Raw genomic sequence first — 22640 nt, forward strand, 5'->3', positions numbered from 1 at the left:
CATTAATATATTGGACACATAGGTTGTAGACCAGTGTTTTTCAACCTTTTTTGAGCCACGGCACGTTTTTTACATTGGAAAAATCTTGTGGCACACCACTAACCAAAAATGTTACAAAATGTCACCACGACCTCACACGTGCATCAATAAGTCTATGGGAGGAACAAGGTAGGTGTTGCCACACGGACCAATATTACATTGCTCTGCCAGTCTTTACACCACAGACACTCCACAGTAGCCACATTTTTACATCACCACTTTTTCTCTTTCCGAATGACCTTTCGGGAAACAATGGTATCCATAGAAAGGAATATTCCAATCTCTTGTCTACATGCGCCGTGAAAATCAAACAGAATAGTCAATAGGGCATGCCCAATAAAACGTAAACATCACCATCACGTGATACCGGCTTCCCCAAGTTTTTCTTTCACTTGTTGGAATAACTCCGTATTGCCAGTTTTTCGTCTGTCCAGTCTTGAAATTTAGTTTGAATCAAAAACAAACTTTGCTTAGTCCAGTGCCGATTGCTGGCCTCCATTTTTAAAAGTGGAGGCCAGCGTGGATCTGCGTGTTACGTCATATCTGAGCATGCGCTGAAAGAACGCACCCGGGATCAATTTAAACAGGAAAAGATCAAATTCAATCTTGCTAATATTTTATAATTAAACTTGGGACATGTTTTATATAGATATACTTTTCTTTTTTAATAAAACTGGACTTGTGAATGGCGTATAGAAGGGTTTAGATTCTGTTCCACAGATGGCGCTAATGCATACAAAAGCTGCTTGCCAACCGCCAATAAATAACAGAAAAAGAAAAACACCACGAAGAAGAAGACAACTTTCCATTTGAGCGGGTACAAGATACCTCAATCGGATTGGTTAAAGGAATATTCCATCCCTGTTCAATTCTTTCCGTTTGAGCAAATAAACCAAATGCAATTGGAATATTTGGGTCCATGGCTATTGACATAATATTTGCAAATGATGATAAATAAATGTTAATTATAAAAAGTGATATTGGATAATTCCTCACGGCACACCTGACGGTTTCTCAAGGTACACTAGTGTGCCGCGGCACAGTGGTTGAAAATCACTGTTTTAGACTATGTTGACTGTTCTGGTTAGCAATGAAGGGATTTCCGTTAAATGCAGTTTAACTGTATTGTGTGTGATTCCAGGTGTGACCTCCATTTTCCTTAAATATCAAATACACCGATCCCTCCATTTTCATCCACTTATCCAAGTCCAGGTCGCTGGGGCAGCAGACTCAGTAGTGAAGCCCAGATTCCCGGTACCCAGCCATCTCTTCTAGCTCCAACACGGAACACAGAGGCATTCCGAGAAATAATCCCTCCAGCGTGTGGGATCATACGCAGATCAACCTGTGAAGTGAGAGCTTCGCTTTCTGGCTCGGTGCTCTCTTTACCACGACATTCCGGTACAGCACCACATTCCTGCGGAAACTTCCCCAATCTGGCGCTCCAGCCTTCCCACACTCGTGAACAAGACTTTGACATAGTTGAGCTCTTCTACCTGGGGAAAGACGTCACTCCCAACCAAATGTGTGCAATCCAACTGGCTGAGAATAAAGCCTTCATCATTTGGCGTGATGACGCTTGTCTCCAACTAAACCTAACAAAGACCTAAGAGGTGATTGTGACATACGCCAGCAAGCAAAGGCAAGTGGCAGAGGCCATCACTACAACTATTGGGGGCGAGTCGGTATAGGTACTTGGGCACAATATTTGATAGCCTTTTGAGTTTTTGAGTGAGGACATCTTCAAGAAGTGCCACCAAAGACAGTACCTTCTGAGGAAGCTCAGTTCATTTGGAGTGAATAAAAAGGTTTTGCTGGCTTTTTACCATGCCTTTATTCATCCAATCACATGGCTTTAGTCACTTCATCTTCAGGACCAGACACATTTACTCAGCATTAGAGGAGTTTGCTCCAAAATCATTGGACACCTTGTTAGAGCTTGAGCTCAACATAGCAACCAGCAAATCAACCGCACTGCTCACAAGATCCTACAGAACCCCTCACACGCACTACACGCTGTTTTGGAGTGGATCCCATCAGATCAAAGGCTAAGATGTCAACGCTGCAGAGCACAAAGGCGCTTCACGCTTAGCTGCGAACCGGCCCAGTTAACGGTGACGATCAGGGCCAGATGGGGCCATCAGGACCACATCACCCGCAAATAAATGCGGTTCTAAGGCTTCCAAACCAGACAACCTCAACACCGTGGCTGGCCCTAGAAATTCTGTCCGTAAAAATTCTGAACAGAAATCAATGAGACTTCCCAAACATGCTCAATGGGTAACATGTCGGGTGAGTTTGCTGGCCATACAAGAACTTCCAGAGAAGAGCTTCCAGGAATTGTGTTCAGATTCTTGCAGAATGCGACCGTGCATTATCCTGATGCTAAATGAGGTGACGGACTTGTAATTAGGTGTGTTCAAGAGGTCCACCTTTTGGGGCAGTGCATTATCATTCATTCATTCATTCATTTTCTACCGCTTTTCCTCATGAGGGTCGTGGCCAAGGGTGGAATTGAACCCTGGTCTCCTAGCTGTGAGGTCTGCGTGCTAACCACTCGACCGCTGTGCCGCCAGAGTGCATTATCAATGAAAGTGAAAACTTCTCTTAACTAGATTACATTTTTTATTAAACTTTTATGAAAAGGGTACCTAAGGGTAAAAAATCTAACTTGATTTTAAAATATTATAATATTAACCACATTGATTCGATGTGGCAAAGTGATGGCTGGACAGCACTATCACCCCATAGCCAGGTCTTGTGGACATTCTTCTATATGTGGGTACTCTCTGAGTAATCCGGTGTCTCCCCACCCAAGACCAAAGATGGTTGTATCGATCTTATAAAATGATCCCAGCAGAGCAGCAGGTGTCCTTCTGTCCTCGTCGCTTCTCTCATCACAACTCTCCCACTGACTCTGCCAGATGACTTAGCAGGAGGGATCTCTCTGCACACATCCATCATTGCCCCTGCATCAGTCCCTGTGTATCAGATGCCACGGTTGAGGATAAAGTTCCAAATCCCTCTCCCATCCCCGCTTTCGTCCCTCCTATCCACATTGCCGTATTCCCCAGCTTCTACCCGCTTCAAACAAGCGCCTCATCCTTGCGAGGCGCAAAAAAACGTCAACATATGATCCCTGTTGCATCTGCACACCGGGGCTGCTGGCCCCCAATCAATCGTCAGTGAAGGTGGTAAGGGTTAGAGGGGCGCTGCCCCTGGGGGGGTTTGGGGCATCACTCAGCAAGGTGGACTTTCCGAACGTAGCCAAAAATAGGGACAGCTAACAAGTGGCAATGAACTCACCTGCTTCCTGGTCCGCGTTTTCCCAGTGCGGAGTTTGATGTAGCGGGCTATGAGCTCATTGCGTCCTGTAATGAAAACAACATCTTTCATGTAAAATCCAGAACATACCACATTGACCCTTAAACAAGAGTTGGACTTAAGTGTGGGAAGAATCTAGAGATTTGTACATGCTGCATGAAAAAGTCTGCCTTATGATGCTAGTATGGTCAGTATGGTACACAACTATCATGTAATCCATTGGCTATGCTCCAATTGGGAATGATACTCAAACATTAGAATTCCATAACTTCAGCAAAATGAAGAACAAGATACTGTTTTTGTCAAGAAGTACCAGTTTGAACACACAAAATTAAAAAGTGATGCAAATAAAACTGCAACATGGAAGGATAATCATGTCTAAAGCAAGCATGAAGAAAAGGATTAGGGTAGTTTCAGTCTTTGTGAAGGCCCTGATCCTCGGCCCACTCTTGTTCTTTCACTGCGTGTGCAGATCAGTGCACATCCACTAATGACAGACAGCTCACACTGGCGGAGCAGGTGTCATCTGCTTGGAGCTACCAGATCCTAAGACTGGACCCCGGGACAGACACCCCCCCCCGGCCGCTGACCAAAAAAAAAAGGCCCAGTCTAGTGACACTGCCAGGCAGCTGGTGTGTGTGTCAATGTTTATGGAATATGCCTTTACGCCCCACAGTAAATCTTGGCCTTGTTCCCCCTCAATGCCACCCCCGTCACACCCACCTTAGCCCGTTGAATGGCTCCAGTTACGCTGGGGCAAGGGGGGCGTGACAGTCATCCGACTTCTTTAAGCCTCTTGTTTCTCCCCATACACAAGTTCAATACAATTAAGATGTTCAGTCATTGTAAATTTACTGGAATTTTACTTTTCCATATTAACACACATTAAACAAAAATTGGGATTTGACTGTACGTCAAAGCGGGGTATTGTCTGTGTACAATGGGCGTGACAGAAATTGATGATCTATCCTGCACAGGCCTTGTCTTCAGACCCTGGACCCTGAATCCAGACATTTACATTCAGTGGTCTAAGGAAGTATCTACATTTTATGTAACTTCTGAGACACACCCGGAAGTGGAAGTTAGCTTCTTTCGTGATTTTATAAATTTACATGAGGTATACGAGTTTCAGTCAGGAAGCCATCTTGGCCGGGCAGATTGCCATGCCCTCTGCTCTGTACATGGGTTTGGTTAAGGGGTTAGGGCACACTATACCACTTCCATGTTAAAATGCCTTTTAAAGCTGTATTATGCTGTAAGTTTGTCCCGGTATCAGATACTCCGCCACTCCTTGTGTGAATGCTTGGGGAAGGTCCCATCAAAAATACTTTCCAACACACACCCACCAGATCACAGGCCAGCCAGTCACACACGGATGAGATCATGCTATCCAATTAGCCAGCCAGACAGACAAGAAGACGTATAGCGCCAACCGAGGCTGCAGTTTGATGTTTATCAACCATGCCTCCACAAGGGGGGTTTGTCAAGGGCGTGTGTGAAATTGGAGCAGCAAATTGACATGCGATGGAAAGATATCTTGGAAAATTGAGGTTTTGCTTTGTCATACCGACCAAACAACAACCAAAATGAATGAACCATATTACTTTTAAACTCATATGCAAGGGGGGCTATTTTTGGAGTAAAAGTCAATATGACCCTAAAAGTGCCATTTCATCAGTTTTGCTATGAGGTCATGAGTAGGTGCATAAGGTTACTAAGGTCCCACCCCTCCAAAGTCAATCCACGGTCCACGCGGATCATAAATCTGCATCAATGGCCTGGTGTGATCGCTCCCTCTCAGTGCATTCCACACATTCCTTTACACTGACACTGGGTCCTGCATCTGCTGCTCCAACGTAAGCCCCACATGTGCATGTCCTGTTTGTGCACAACAAATACCCCCTATGGATTAATCATCAGGCAAACAATCAGAAGAATCAGCTGCAAAGACTTGGGCAAGAATATGCAGTACAGTATATCTTCTCAAGGAATACGAGTATAGAGTTACCAACCAATGACAATTAGTCAACACAAGTGAGTAGCAAGATAATTGTTTCTTGTCTACTATCAAGCCAGTCAAGTGGTGGTGGTGGTAGTGTCACGGTCACTGGGGAGCAGCACTTCATTGAGTCGACTCATGAATTCATGCCACATTCTGATGCAGGGCATTAACACAATCAATACTTTATTCATAAGTGCAGTTTTATTAAAAAAGAAAATATATATCTATATAAAACATGTCCTGAGTTTAATTATAAAATATTAGCAAGATTGAATTTGATCTTTTCCTGTTTAAATTGATCCCGGGTGTGTTCTTTCAGCGCATGCTCAGATATGAATGACGTAACACGCAGATCCAGACGTTCTTCACTTTTAAAAATGGAGGCCAGCAATCGGCACTGGACTAAGCAAAACTGGCAATACGGAGTTATTCCAACAAGTGAAAGAAAAACTCGGGGAAGCCGGTATCACGTGATGTTGATGTTTACGTTTTACTGGGCATGCCCTATTGACTGTGCTGTTTGATTTTCACGGCGCATGTAGACAAGAGATTGGAATATTCCTTTCCATGGATACCATTGTTTCCCGAAAGGTCATTCGGAAAGAGAAAAAGTGGTGATGTAAAAACGTGGCTACTGTGGAGTGTCTGTGGTGTAAAGACTGGCAGAGCAATGTAATATTGGTCCGTGTGGCAACACCTACCTTGTTCCTCCCATAGACTTATTGATGCACGTGTGAGGTCGTGGTGATATTTTGTAACATTTTTGGTTAGTGGTGTGCCACAAGATTTGTCCAATGTAAAAAAAAAAAAAAAACGTGCCATGGCTTAAAAAAGGTTGAAAAACACTGGTGTACACAAACTGGGTCTGATCAGGAAAACCAAAAAGTCACATTCAGGCATCAGAATGGCTTAGTTTAGTGTTATTTTCCCCCCACCCCCTGTGATATATATATTTTTATACTTTATTTTTATTTATTTTTATATTTTTAAAACAAAACGTACAAACACACTCAAAACAAAAAGGGGGCACTGGACATACACGTCACACAATTTGGCTATCACACATTCCCTGTCATGGTGCAATTTGAGTCATTTCCTTGATTTTTGTCCGTGAACAGTGTCCATTTCACCCATTTTTCTCCACACATGTCTTCTTTAGTCCTCAATCTATGTGTCAATAGTTCCATATCATTTCCACATCAAATATATATATTCCATATCATCATATTGTGTTCATCACACAAAGCCAGTCCTCCAGTACCGGGGGTCTTGGATGAAGCCATTTTTTGGTAATGGCTTTTTTACCTGCTACCAACATGATTTTATACAAATACCTATCTTTTCTTAGCACAGAGTTTCCCACCAGGTGGCCCAGATACAATATCTCACATGAAAAAGTCCCACTGTAACCCAAAATCCTCTCCATGGTTTTACATACCCTCTTCCAAAAATCATATTTTGATGATATTTGGGCAGAGCCAGAACACATGTGAATGGTTGACATGGACTGTACCACACTGACGCCAGCATGGCTGGGTAACTTTCAGATATTTTTGTTTAATTTCTTGTGTCATGAAAAATCTAATTATGTTCTTCCAGCAATGCTCCCTCCAGACCCATGATGATGTTGTGGTGTTTTGGGTCATAACCATACCCAACCATTCAGCTTCTGTAATGTTTGTTTTGAGTTCTTTTTTCCATTTTTCTTTAATATAATGAGTATTTGCTTTTCCCTCCATTAAATGTTTATATAGTGTGGGTACTATCTTGGTAGCTTTTGATTTGTATGCAGACATCGCCATTTGAATCAGCCCATGTCTTCTTCTATTCATCCAGAATTGTATTTTCCTGTCATAGTATTTTCTCATTTGTATGTATCTAAAATGGTCGTTTTCGCCCAGGTCGAATAGTTGTTGCAGTTCTTGAAAGCTCATGAATTTCCCCTTATTTACTATCGTACACCATGCGGTTATACCTCTTGGGATCCATTGCTGGAAGGTCTTATAATGAATGGAACAAAGTTCTTATCGTATGCTATCCATTGTAACAGACAGAGGTCATCCTCTAATTTGAGTTTCCGTGTTAGACTGAACCATAGTTCCAGTGTAAAACTGGTCACATCATCGACACGGTCACACCCCTGTCTCCCTCTCTTGTCGCCCGCAATGGCACTTTGAATTTCTCTTCCATTAATGGTCTGTTCCAAGTTTTTCCATTTTGATACAAAATGTACATCACACCAACATAGAATCACTCATCTGTGCAGCATGGAACATTTTTTTAAGGTTTGGTAGTCCCATGGCCCCCTTGTCTTTGCTCAATTGCAATGTTTCAAATTTGACCCTTGGCTTTTGGTTATGCCACACAAACCTTGAAATCATTTTGTTCCATTGTTTAAACTGTTTTTCTGGAATATTAATTGGTAGTGCTTGGAATAGATAAAGAAGCCTTGGGAGTATATTCATCTTCACTGTCTCCATCCTTGAGCTAAAATCGAATACAAGAACTTGCCATCTTTGAATATCATTTCTAATAACTTGGTCTACCTTAACATAATTGGCATGGAATAGTTCGTCCATTTTTCGTGTTAAATTAACCCCTAGGTATTCCCCCGTGATATTTTGTGCAGTGTTATCGGAAAACTATCAACTATGAAAATGTATTGGTTGAATGATAATAAAAGATAAATCGAACAGATAGAATCGGTCTCATGGTCTCGCCTTTAACCTGGTCGGCAGGCTAGCGCTGCAACCGTGCTTATGTTTGCTGTGGCGCCGCTTCTACCTCTCTATAAAGCGGCAAGCTGTGATACGTGGATCCACTGGTCCGCAGTCCACCAAGTGTAACGACTAGCAGCCACAGAAGGTGTTTCTCCAATGCCGTGTCTACATAATCAATGCTTGCCGGTTGGAATTCCAGGAATGATTTACCATCATTTACACTCAGAATGTCAAGACCAGTTGAAAAATTGCATTGGATCTTAAGACGGTTTCACAGAAGGCCTCCACTGTCTGGAACTCAAACATTAATTCATTCATTCATTTTCTACCGCTTTTTCCTCATGAGGGTCGCATATAGACAAACAACCATTCACACTCACATTCATACCTATGGACAATTTGGAGTGGCCAATTAACCTAGCATGTTTTTGGAATGTGGGAGGAAACCGGAGTACCCGGAGAAAACCCACGCATGCACGGGGAGAACATGCAAACTCCACACAGAGATGACCAAGGGTGGAATTGAACCCTGGTCTCCTAGCTGTGAAGTCTACATGCTAACCACTATCCCACGTGCTGCCCTCAACTCGAACATCTCAGATGGTATATCCTTGTAACGTTACCAAGCTAATGCTAACAGAGCGAACAGGAGAACGCCCAACCGCAAAAGTAACTAAATGCAGTGCAACGGAATATCTCCCGGTCAAACTTCACTATTACTGATAGTCGTAAACAGCATTTGAAACCCAGTTGAGGTGAAAGGTAGTGTTTACAAAGCAAAATACGGATGCAACTAAGTTGAGCCTCCTCCATTGTGTTGCTCTGTCCTCGCCCACGACTGCTGAACACCAGTCACTCATTACATTGGCTGATCCGGACATAGACTGCGGTCGCCTGAGCTTTCTGATATGATGTTTTAATTGTTCCTGAATAGAAATATTTTAAAAAGTATCTGTGCTAATTAATTATTGTGCCATCCCGAATACCGTATTAGGGTTTGGCTCCACCCCTAATATGCACCTGGAATTGCATGGGTGACTACATCTTCCTTCATCACAAGCACAGGTATTACAGTTTGTAGCAATCATCCCATTAGAAAGGTTAGCCAGTTTGTTACCAATAAATAAATGTTCTTTACAATTTGAGACAAGTGTATTTCATTTTACTGGTTATGGTTTGGAGCTTTTTTTTACAATCAGTGCGCAATCGCAAATATGCGGGAAATCACATTTAAGTGGTCAAGACTGTAAGCGAAGCTGTCACTTGACTGGCAAAGATGACACCTGAGTGAGGACTCCCTGTTTCTTTTCCACTGACCTTTACATCACATTTTAATGAGATTCCCTTGAGAGCCATAAAACATATTTATATCACCGGAGCAAAAAACAACAATGGGACGACAGGTTGCGCGAGCGAGGCTTAGCGGGCTAACGTTAGGGTGTGCGCGAGTTCTTTGTTGTGAAAGTGTGTGAAAATCCTGTCAGCATTCGGGAAAGCTTTGCTGACTTCATTCACAGCAGCAGCAGCGATGGGAGCACTCTCCACGGACAGAACCATGGAAATCCTGGCTAAGTGCTGCCCTCACAGCTGTTAGCAAATGCAACGTGACCAACGCAAACAGCTGCATCAAACAGGATGTGATAACTAGATTTAAGCCTGCTAAATGACTAAATCATTCCTTTTCAATCCAGGTGGAGAAATTGCCATAACAGCATGGAAGTCTGTAAAGCGGGGAGATAATACATTTCCAACGCCACATTCATGCAGCTGCACTGTACTACAAGGTGGGGATGGAACGGGATACAATTATTAACAACCATAATCACCGTTTGTTACTTACCTCCGGTTCGGTTCCTTTTCGTGCCCAGTAAAGGAACAAAGTGCAAAACCAGGGCTCGACAATAATGATGTACCGATGGCCCGGGGCAAGTTAAATCAAAATTGGGGCAAGTAAATCCAATCAGTGATATTCCTGTTAGGCAAGTGCACTTTGGCATGCCACACTGCCAAGAGTTTTTTTAAAAGCGTTCTTGTTGGGTGTTGGTAAAACACGTACTGCGTAATTCCGGTGCTAATTTGCAAACCAATCCTTGCAAATCTTGAAATGGACCAATCAAAATCGTTTATTTAGGCCGCGGTCTGCAGTCCGCAGTTTTGAGATGGTTTGACTAGGAAAACATCTATCATCGAGTCCCTGCCAACATGGTCTAATTCTTCAACAACTTATGAAGGAAAACAGCAAAAAGTGATGAAACAGTGCCTCCTAAACAAGTATTTTATTAGCGGCAGCAAATCAAATGATGGCACAGGTGAGTGAATCACATTGCTGTGACAATTTGAAGTGGTCACAATGAAACACCACCCATTAGATCCAATACCAAGTGCTGATTTTGCACAAGCTACAAAATCTAGCGCTTCCATTTCTCTGTGGATTTTTATCACCTTTGCTTCACAAATTATTGTTTGACCGTTGAGCATTTTTTTCTGGATTAAAAAACACTTTACTAGTACACAAATGTGTCTATTCAATAATGTTTCATTTTGGTGCACAACTTATAAATATCACTGCTTACTACAACTACGATGTGTAAGGTAGTATGGCATGCCATGTTAACATACATCTACACTATTTTTCAGACATTCCTCCAAATACAATGCGTCAGTACTACAGTAAACCTCGGATATATCGGACTCGGATATATCGAAAATTCGCTCACAACAGACAGATAAAAAAGAACCGATTTTTCTGTAATGCATTTCCAATAAAAATTCATTGCATATATCGGATTTTTTATAATGGATTTCGCCTATTTCGGACAAAATCTCCAGTCCCGTTCTAATGCATTTCCATTAAATTTCCCTCGCATATATCGGATGGCCGCATCGTGGCGCTCCGATTCGCCGAATCGTGGACAGGCCGCTATACGACGTCATTTGCAGCATTGCCTGCGCGATTTATATTCACGTTTATTATTCAGATTTAGGACAAATATAAAAGTGAGTGACGTCAATAATACTAGCACAGCAGTGAATGAGATCTTAACCTCACTATTGGAAATAACGTAGGCCTGACGGGCGTAACAGGGCCTAGCTTAATTAACAATTTGTTATGCTCAGAGTCCAATAAAGTTAAATTCTCATTACCTTACGTCTCTTTTCATTGTCCAGTCCAGGTACATTGGAAACATAGTCAAGGAAGTGCCTTTTTATAACGGATAAAATCCGATTTACGCATATACCGGATATAAATCCGATATATGCGTAAAACTGACATTTTCCGGTATACGCATATAACCGATTTCGCTTATATCGGACAAAACCAGTGGGAACAATTGAATCCAATATATCCGAGGTTTACTGTATTATCTGATGAATTATCTGCATATATTGCTGCTAAATATATTAACCACAAGAAATAATAATCATTTCATCTTTATTTGAGATTCTCATGTGATGCCACAAAAATGAGATGATACCATTATGGTAGTCTTTTCATTTTACATGGGGCAAGTTCGGGCAAGTAGTTCTCACCTTAAGGATTCCCCATGGGCAAGTCATTTTTCTTTTTAATGTAGAGCCCTGAAAACATAAACATGCTTTCAAAAGGGTTTGCAACTGCTGGCTACTTCTGGACAGTACTTGTAGCCCAGCATGAATACATTTAAATTTTTGTCCAACTGCAACTCCAACATATATATACACTATATACAACAAAATGTATGTTATCTTTAAAATCCCAGTACACTTGCATGAAGCCCAGTAAACACCATGAATGTTTTTTTAATCGCCCATTATTACACACCATAGGTCAATAACTTCATGCAACACACAAAAAGAGTCCTGCTTTAATTGAAAGTACCCATTCTGGCTGCAGTTTTGTGGTTACTGTTACACTCCTGACACTGTTTTTTTTTCTCTCCGTGATCCCAGCACAGACCCTACGGTCAGAATCACTGAGAGCCACACATGGCAGGAAATGTCTTCCTTGGCAGACATATGTCAAATTACCACGGGCGCGCATACTCGCCTCAATATCCTTGACACTGTCCCAAATAAGTTGGCGAATACGCCTGCTGGTAATGAGCTCAAGGGGCCCGAAGAAATGTGGCAAATACATGCAGAATATGAGGAGAAAACATTCCATTCAATGAAGGAATGGGTAGAAGGCGCACATTCCTTCCGTGTCTCTGCTGGGAGACTCAATGTCATATTGTGTGCCAAAGAATGGTATTCATTCCTCGGTGGGGAATTCAACCTAAAATTCCAAGTATGTCGCATTCAGCCAACAGACACCTTGTTATGTTGTTTTGTCTGTGGCTCCGTATTTAGCTTGTGCAAGGACACCCGAGAAGTTACCTTTTGGGAAAGAATTAAGCCATCGCTTCATCCATGTTTGGTTTGGTCACCCAAGTGACGCCATGAGCGCTTTGACAATATGGTCAACAGCGAGGACCTGCTAAGTGGCTTTGATTGGCATTGATCGGGAAGGCGGCCTCAATGGTCCGAGTTGCTGGCCACTGGTGACCTTGGGGTTGGGTTCGGTGGGGGGGATTGTGATACAATGAACAGAGCTGCAGGGGCTGCAAAGCGTGGACCATCTGGGCTGCGGTTGAGGAAGGGGGGGGGGCTGAAGTTGGACCATGCACAGTTTCTTGTTTTAGGTAACCACACCCAACTCAACCCAACAATTATGCAAACGGTTTGAAGCCAGAGTTGAACCAAAAAAGACAGCTTCAGTTAGAACCAATTGTGGAAAAGCAAAACTCTCAGAAGCTCCAAAACATGTCCGAACCAGTCACAGTGGAAAAGGAGCATATGTGAGCTAAAGTTAAGTTAAGATTACATGCTGGGTTGGCCTTTTGGTAGAATAAAAACTAAATGAATAGACTTAAATGGCAGATAGATGGCAAAGGTCAGTGCTTTATTTTAAGACGTTTAGCAAAGTCTGCTTTCTTCAACACCACCTCCCTCCCCTTTTTTATTTTCATTCATTCATTTTCTACCGCTTTTCCTCATGAGGGTCGCAGGGGTGCTGGAGCCTATCCCAGCTGTCTTTGGGCGAGAGGCGGGGTACACCCTGGACTGGTGGCCAGCCAATCACAGGGCACATATAGACAAACAACCATTCACACTCACATTCATACCTATGGACAATTTACAAAAGTGTCATGTTCATCATGTTCGTAAGGTAGGTGGAAAATTTCAATTTCAAAAATGAGCGTTTGAGTACCTCTTCTGATCACTTTTGGGACACACATTACTGTTAGAACATGATTGAAACTATAACGTGATGTATATGTTGTATGTACGTGTTTGGAAGAACCCTTCTGGCAGCAAACGGAGACTCGTTCTGAATGATTTTCAAGCAGAAAAGGTGCGGACGAGGTAAAAAGCCCTGAAATAGCACTCATGCACTCCACAGGACAGGTGTGACAGAGTTCTGCCGTGGGGGCCCAGAGGCCATGCAAGACACCACTGTCCACCTTGGTGTTTATTTGTCCGCCCCCCCCCACCCGCCGAGGCGCTCAAAGGGTAAACGTCTATTCTGGTTTAGGGTTACAGCTGAGCTGCCTTGAACCCCCGGGCTCCCAAGTGCACATGCCATTCCTGGCAGGCCAATGCGCTCCCCAGTGCCCGCCCACAGGGAGGAAGGGGCACTTGTTTTTTTCCTCACCCACGTTTACCCGTACAAACACTCATTCGCATGACACAGAATGAGCTACCTGAGCCCCCCCCTCAGCGTGATCATATGCGGCTTTTTGGGGGACGTGGGTTAGGTATCAGAGGACAGTCATGACCGCAAAAGGTGGGTAGCACTTAGGCACGGTGACAACACAACACAATGACAGAACGCCTTTCATTGCACCGATATTTCTATCCGCCGTAGACAACGGATGACACGCTGGTGTCAAAGCCATCAGTTAACCAACATCTTCCATCTAGCTAAGGAGGAGGAACGCCAACAGCCTACCTTTGCAATACCTGCTCAGACTATTCTTAGCCATGCAGTTTGATCTAAAAATCACTATTTTACAGCCATAGCACCATTCGACCATAATAGGCCTTAATTGTCACTTGTATACATCCATCTATTCATTTTCTACCACGTATCCTCATTAGAGTCCCCAGAGGCGTGCTGGGGCCTATCCCAGCTGTCTACAGGCAAGAGGCGGGGTACACCCTGGACTGGTGGCCAGCCAATCACAGGGCACTTATAGACAAACAACCATTCACACTCACATTCATACCTATGGACAATTTGGAGTGGCCAATTAACCTAGCATGTTTTTGGAATGTGGGAGGAAACCGGAGTACCCGGAGAAAGCCCACGCATGCATGGGAAGACCATGCAAACTCCACACATAGATGCCCCAGCAAGGAATCAAACCCGGGTCTCCTAGCTGTGTGACCTGCACACATACCACTTATCATATTCACACTTCATAAACCTCCATTTTGATGGAATGGAATTTTGCACGGAAAAACCGCAACTAAAAACTGGCAAAGCTTTGGCCGACTTGTAGCATTTAGTTTTGCGGCCGAGTGGAAGTGACAGAAAACAGAAGAAATGAAAGAAAACATCTGATTAAGTATGAAAGAAGTTAAGCAGAAGTGCATATTTATCTATTATGATCCCTGAACAATCATATAAATAAAAGGAAGACAGAGTGGGTGGGTGGGGCGTACCGTACATCTTGCCCTCATCAGAGAGGATGATCTTCCTGCGGCCACAGGGCGGGTAGATGGCCAAGGCCTCCTGGAAGCTCTGTTCGATGTCGGGGCTCCACACGCCCTCCGCATCGTTCTCCAAGGGTTTGTCAAGAGTGTCCCCCAGCTCCTCGCTCCCACCCCTGGGGGAGGGAGCCGGCACCCACTCCGTAGACGTGGTGGGAAGATGGGAAGGAGACCACAGAGCAAGGATGGGGATGTCGATGTAGATGCTTGGGGTGGGGAGGTGGTGGTGCTCCTGCCTGGCGGGAATCCACCAGTGTGAGGATGTTGGCAAAGGACCCCTGCAAACACAAGAAAATAATCATAAATGACTATTTATTTTGAAGATTGGATTCATCGTCGTATAACTTGGGGCCACACGCCAACAAGGTAGGTGTGGCAATGTGCTTCAAAGCTGGTTGCCACCATGCAGACATGTCCACAGTGTACTGTGATGGACTTCTTTTCACTGTGGACGTTATTCAACGGCGTAGCTATAGTAGTAGTTGCCCCTCACTGTGTCTGGTTTATGCTAGGGGCCGTCAATAAATTAGTTGTTTTTGTTTGTCCAACAAAAAAGTTGTTGGAAAAAAAGTTTTTAAATATCAAGTTTATTATGTATATTTAATTTATTTATTTGGTTTGATCTACCTTTTAGTTATTTGAATTATTTACACATCTGTCGTTATCATACATATTTAAATTTTCTGTGTATTTTATTTGTATTTATATGTATTTTGCTTGTTCTCATTGAGCTATTTTGTTTGAATTATTACAAAGCAAATTACAAATATTTAGCAATTAGCAAATATACAATTTATTTATATCACAGATCTATTTATATTTATCCATGTTATGTATTTTATTACCTTTATTAACTACACTTTAAACATCTGTCTATTTGTATTTCTGGTTCCTTGTCATGTTGCACATTTGTGCGGCTACATGGTGGTAGAGGTCAGGTAGAGGTCATGGGCCTCAAGCACACCTGCCCCACGGGCCAATGACAAAAATTGATGTAAGAATTGAGTGGCAAACTAGGAACTATCTATAGGAAGATATAGATTTATAGACTTACTGCTCTGTGTTACATGTAAAAAAATACATATTGCAACATAAAGTGTCTTCCAATGTGTCACAAAAGCCTGTACTAACCCACAGCTGCTCAAAGCGACATGGATTAGGTTAGCTCAGGCGGGAAAACAAATAAAGGGGGATGTTAACGTGAAGATGACAGCAGTCTGGAGGGTGACTGGGGGGGCGCTGGAGGGGTCCAAAGTCAATAGATGAGGAGCCACATTAGAGGGGGACCACTAGCCAGACACACATACATGCCAAGAGGACCATAGCAGGATATTAAGGCTGGCTGGGGGGGGTTAACGTCATTACATGATGACTGCAGCTCAATTTGTTGTCATTTTTATCAGTTAAACGTATTTATAATGGATACTTTAGAATTCCAGATGAACAGCCAGATGCACAAGACTGACATCCTGTTTGCCCCCGACATTATCTTATATAAGAATGAGCCCGAACATTGGTGACACCTCTTCCTGTCATTCAGTGGGTGAGTAAAATGGAAGTGAGCCAAGACGGAAGTGCTTGCTCAAGCTTTGTTGTTGTGTACTTTTCCTGCCTCCAGCATGTCCATTTAGGGCAGGAAAAAGACAGACGGGCCGGGGGTGTCACATTTAAGTTTTCAAGGGTTTCCAATCAGATTGGTTTGACTGGGGAAGGGGTAAAAGCAGTCCTGTGAGTGAGTCAAGTGTGTACACGGACACATCCAATCCAATCCAATCCACTTTATTTATATAGCACATTTTATAAACAGGAGTTTCCAAAGTGCTGTACAGACTAGTAAAATAAAAAGTAAAAATAAAATACAATAAATAAAGGTACAAATTGAATTTAATCCAAAATTAAAAGTTCAAATAAGAAATAAAATAGTAAAACAGATATTAAAATATTAAAAACAATAAGCAAAGCAATAAAAGTATACAAAAAATAAAACAAATTAATATAAAAGAACTAAAAGACACAGGACCATACGATCACTCTGGTCCCCTGGTCTTAAGTCTCGTCTTGGGCACCACAAGTTGGAGCTGGCCCACGGACCTCAGTGACCGCGCTGGAGAGTAAATTTGGATGAGGTCCGAGATGTATTTGGGGGCCAGCCCATTCAACGCCTTAAAAACAAACAATAAAACACATGCTACACGGCAGGGTTAGTTTAGTCTTTTTAAAATCAACTCAGTCCTCCGTAAGTGGACCAAAAAGTACACCAATACACCAAAAAATTACTATAAAATGAATGAACCAATGAATTATGTTCAACATTTAAAGCTAATCAACATAAAAAGGTTTATGTTTTTTTAAGTGTGCAGGAATAGTCCGAAGTTTGGGACCCACTGCAATACATCATTGGCCAATTTTGCATCGTATGGAAGCTTGGCTAGATGTAGCTTGGCTAGAAAAAAAAAACAAAACGCATTTATTAAAAACAGAAAAATATACAAACTTTTTCAGTGCTTTGGTTCCGATTTTCTACAATAAAAGCTCTGATAAAACATTCCACTGTTCTCAAATATCTTAATTTTTATTTTTCTGCACAAAGTAAGATGAAAAATAAATAAACAAATCAAGAAAAGAAAATCAATCAATCAGTAATAAATAAATAATAATAATAATAATAATAATAAAACGGCAAATAATAAAAACTTAAGAAAGCACATATAGTTGGTGGGTAGACAAATTATTTTTTTCAGATTAAAATGAACAAAGCATTATTAGAGCCCTGTAGACATGACAAAACACGACTATAGTCACATTTATACTTTTTTTATTTACAACATATTGCGCAACTGCAGGTTCTTGAGACACATGCTCACTGGCAAACTAGAGAGCTAGCGACCTAAACGGTAGCCGTCAAGTTATTTCCTTTAAACTTAAATAGCCAAAAACTTACCACTTCCACACGGATAGGGAGGATAACTATTAACAGTTATTTAACCTTTAACATGAACATTAATCAAACGTAATAATTTTTTCTGGGTACATGATACCATACAGCTTCCATATCAAACTTGCGCGGGCTGCACTAACATTAAACTTTCATATCAAGGCGGGGGCCTCAAACTAGTGTCCTGCGGGCCACAATTGGCCCGCGGGCCGCGTGTTTTAGACCCAAGGTCTAAAGCATGTCCATCAATCCTTGTCTACATGGCGGAAAATTAATAACATGTCTTGCAAATCATCATCACTGGAGGAGGACTAGCTAAAATAAGACACAGAAGCTATGTTAACCGCTAAGCAAGCCAGTGCCAACACAACTTTATTTATTTGGACCCAAATCTCATTTCTGTTAGAGGTTTCTTCCAATGAGGGAGTCTTTCCTCACCTCCATCACCAAAGTGCATGTTGGTGTTCTTCTCCATGTGTAAACTGCCATCGGGTCACTTCTGTTGTGAATTATAGATATCAAAATTCCTCAGTTATCGTACAATATTACACGTAAAAAACGTTTTACCCTTTGGTACGTTCAATCGTTCCTTAATTGGATCTACATTATTTGGTCTGGCAAAAATCCGTTTTTGTTCATTTGGAATGAATTAACAACAAAAACATAGGTCCAAATGTACAAAAATAAAAAATAATATTAATACAAAAATATGACCTACATTGGGAACATTTTCAAGCTGGAGTCAGCTCCGCATTACAGGTCACTACAGGTCACAGTGAGTCTTGTTAAGATAATCAATCAGTCATTAGAGCGCTGGCCCAGTCAAGTCAAACCCAAACACACAACACCATAACGCATCGCACATCCAACCCCAACGAGGCCCCTCTTGCCTGGATCCGCTCAGCAGGATAATCCACCCAGCTGGTGCTGAGCGGTCAGGGGGGTACAAAGCCCTCAACCACCCTTGAACGTAAACAAAGTCAGGGCAGCAAAAATCTTAAGTTAGTTGATTTTTAGGGCTTTAGGGCTTGTTCGTGTAACCCAGCGTTTTACGATTTCCACCTACTCACCTACTGAGTAGGAAATGGGGACGTATAGCTAGCTCAACAGATTTTTCCGGCCTTCAAAACAAAATGACGTTACATTAATAAAGCTATTACAATTACATGTGCAACTACTTCTTCTTTATCCACAATGGTTATGATTGCTTGTTGAGCAATTTGTAGCAATGAAAAGTTAGAAAAGTTAGCAAAACTACATCAGTTTCTGATATACTTGGCAAAATTTCCAATGATTTTTTATTAAAAAAATAGGATGGCAGTAAAGCTTTGAGAGGGAGTTTATTTGCATTATATTCATTATTTACCGTAGTTTCCGTAGTCAGTTGCACCAACCAAAAATGGACAATAAAGAAGAAGGCTAAATGGGTGTCTGTTAACGTAACGTGACTAGGTGGTATGTTTACATGATGTATTAGCTAGGGTTGAGCGATATGGACCTTAGCATGACAATATAAAACTATATAAAATGTCAATTCGGCAGAGTCTAACATTCCAATTAATAGGTCAGAAAGGGAAAAAAGCATAATAGGTCCCCTTTAAATATTTTAATCGAGTGACAGCCCTAATCATTACATGAATATGAATGAAATGAAATATTATGTATCCATCTTCTTCTGCTGTCCCCTGGTGTAACTGGAAGAGGGACCAGGAAGTATGGATTTTCTTACAGTGACTCCTGCGACTGTGATCTGGATTAACCTAAATATGTTTTTCTTTATTTTTTTTCAGCTAATTATCACCTTTTGCTGCCATCTTTGTTTGGGTTTTGGTAAGGATGCAACATGTGGTATTCAATATCCAATTCTAGCGTATCTAAGATGCTTGCCACATTCAAAAATGATATGAAAAGCTAGTGATTTAGTGTTCCAGGTGAACAGTGAGATGTGTGTACGTGCTCCACTGGTGCACGCTAATCATGTGGGGAATGTAAAAGCACATAAGGCAACAGTATGGGATCAGGCCAACATACGATGGAAAGTCGCATTGAGAGGCGCCGAGAACTGCGGGGATGGTTTGTTGTTTGATGGGGTTTTTGTTGTTTTGCTGACAGAGCATGTTCACGGGGACGCACCCCCCCAACCCTCTGAGAGCCTCACATACATACACACACACACCTACAAGAGATTAAATAGACCGCGTTCCTATTAACATGGCATTAAACTTAAAACAATGCCTACAATTAATTGATAGGCTTCCCACAGGAAATAATGTAAGTCCAATTCCAAAGCCGTTCCAGGCATCCAAAAATACCATGTGTTACAACCTGAGACACAGTGTAAGAACCGAGGCCACTTTTTGACATTCTCGCCAAAACCCAAATCACAAAAACTGGATTTTTTGTGAACCAACTGTGTGGTGCAACAGCTGGAGCCGACAGATTATTAACTGATTAACTGATTATTGATTTAACAAGGTTGCTGGCTAAAGGCCCCGTCCCACTCTGTCCTTCAACAATTCCACCTGCCTCCATCTATATATAAATGTCAATATTAATAATAAATATGAAATAATATTAATAATAAATATTATTATGGCAAATTCAAATGTTTTGGGTCGTGGCCTGTAAACAGAGCAACATGAGCCATGATTAAATACCTCTTTTTAAAAAAATGCACGCTTAACTCAGTCAATTCATTCCCAGCCATTTTTCAAAACCACAACGATTTTGACAGATTTTTCAACTTTGGCTTATGTCATAACTGAACTATCTAAACAACTGCACCACAGCATAAACACAAAGAAGGGTTGTTTTGCATCGAAATCATTCACTCACAAATATAACCCTATGAACTATTTCCTATTTGCACATTTGGAACTGAACTGCCAAATTGTCCCTACAACGGGTGACCTGCATGCTACACTCCTCCACGTTCTTCCACTTCCTCCATGTTCTTTCATGAACCGTATATTTTAACAATTCAAATTCACAAGCCAAAGCTCTTATCAAATGCACTTCTGCCATCTCGTGGCCACTTTTATGGCTTATAATCTATATAAATGTAAAAGACATTATACGTCTTTGGGATTGGGCGTTCAGGTTTATAATAAAGTATAAATACGTCTTTGGTATTGAATGAAGGGAAAGGTGTTTAAAGTCACTCTTAAATGGACAAAAACTTTTATGGTCAGCCTTACGCCATTTGACACGAGGCATGACTAATCAACTTACAATCAAACTGTTACAGTTGCTACCGTGCTAGCACCAGGGTTGGTTTGGATAGTTTATTTGGATCACCCTTACCTTGAAATACTGTTATTTTGGACTACAATCAACGGCCAAGAAACCAACTGCGATCCAAACGCGATCCAAACCTGGACATGATCAATTTTGAGCACACCCAAAGGTTGGAACAGCTAGTTACATCTCGGAATATCTAGATCAGGGGTCTCAAACTCGTGGCCCGCAGGCCAAATGAGGCCGGCGAGACGCTAGTTTGAGGCCCCCACCTTGATACCAAAGTTTAATGTTGAAATGACAGCTTAAAGCTGTGTGCACACCAGACACAATTAACATGATTGTGCCCCGCCCATACTGTTACCCTACCCTGTTACCCCGCCCTGTTTTGCTTTGGATTAGCAATGAAGCTAAAGGCTTATGACGCTGGGTACAAATAAATGCAGGAAATGATTTGGAATAAAAGGGAAAATACACGTCAAGATAAAGCATCTCATCAAACATGTTGTTAAAGTTACCACGCTGCTCCCAGATGGAACTGAGTACCATGCTAACTTGCTAATTGGGTCAAATTATTACGTTTCATTAATGTTCATGTTAAATAACTGTTAATACTGTACATTTCAATCTGAAAAAAAATAATTTCTCTACCAACTGTATGTGGTTTCTTACGTTTTTCTTATTTGCTGTTTTATTATTATTTTACTTATTTATTACTGATTGATTGATTGATTTATTGTCTTTATTCTTAATTTGTTTATTTATTGTTTTATCTTATTTTGAAAAATAATAGAATAATAATAGAAATAAATAATAATAACAATAATAATAAAAATGAAGATATTTGAGAACAGTGGAATGTTTTATCAGATATTTTGGTGTGGAAAACCAGAACCAAAGTACTGAAAAAGTGTAGGGTATAGCAGAAGCAAAAGCATTGAAGATAGTTTTTTTATTGATTTTTTTCCAGTTTTTAATAAATGCGTTTTGGGTTTTTTTTGAAAACCTGATGCGGCCCGGCTTCACCCAGAACCTAGCTCCGGTGGCCCCCAGGTAAAATGAGTTTGAGACCCCTGATCTAGATACATCCAAAAGTAAATAAAGGCTCATGGCTACTCCCTGAGGGAAAAAGCTTGCAATAGTTAAGAACAATGCTGGGGGGGAAATATTGTTGTGCATTCTTGAGCTTTTTTGTAAAGTTCAATAAATATACGAATAAATATTCAATAGTTATATCAACCAGAAAATTGAGTCAAACACTCCTCTCAAGGCACACACTCCAGTGAAGGAGTGGGGACGAGGGGGGGGTCCACAAAGTCTTTGTTGTCCAAGGCTCATATGTGAGGCATTATTCTCCATTCTCATGCGAGCGGAGGAGGAATGCTCGCTATGTAGGATGAGCACAGAGGCTCTGTGGAGAAGACATGTATCCTTGCACACACACACACACACACGTGCACAAGAAAAGCGGAGTGCATACATTTACAGTATCATTCATACAGCAAAAAGACAAACATCCAAATTCCTCAGAGAGTTGCAAAGCGAGGCCGTGACAGCTGTGTGTTTTACCGCCCCGCGCCATTACACCTGTTGCCTCATAGCAGCACTCCTGCCGTCCTGTCAGCTGCCCTGCGGGACACCGGGACAC

General features: G+C 41.7%; 1 protein-coding gene across 2 annotated transcripts in view; it reads right to left on the reverse strand.

Moving 5' to 3' along the window:
* The window catches only part of tead4 (TEA domain transcription factor 4), a 50813-nt gene that overhangs the window by 24191 nt on the left and 3982 nt on the right, over positions 1–22640 (reverse strand). The window contains exons 2-3 of one of the 2 annotated variants that reach the window (XM_058076404.2): positions 14773–15098; positions 3346–3410 (exon numbers count right to left, since the gene is read on the reverse strand). In XM_058076404.2, the coding sequence (XP_057932387.2) occupies positions 3346–3410; positions 14773–14779 (72 nt within the window). In that variant the 5' untranslated portion in view covers positions 14780–15098. Of the gene's footprint in view, positions 1–3345; positions 3411–14772; positions 15099–22640 lie in introns of those variants that run through there. The other variant, XM_058076403.2, reaches the window with a different exon arrangement.

The sequence above is a fragment of the Doryrhamphus excisus genome, linkage group LG1 (assembly GCF_037039965.1).
Source record: "Doryrhamphus excisus strain RoL-2023G ecotype Guam linkage group LG1, RoL_Dexc_Guam_v1.1, whole genome shotgun sequence".
Taxonomy (NCBI): Eukaryota; Metazoa; Chordata; class Actinopteri; order Syngnathiformes; family Syngnathidae; genus Doryrhamphus; species Doryrhamphus excisus.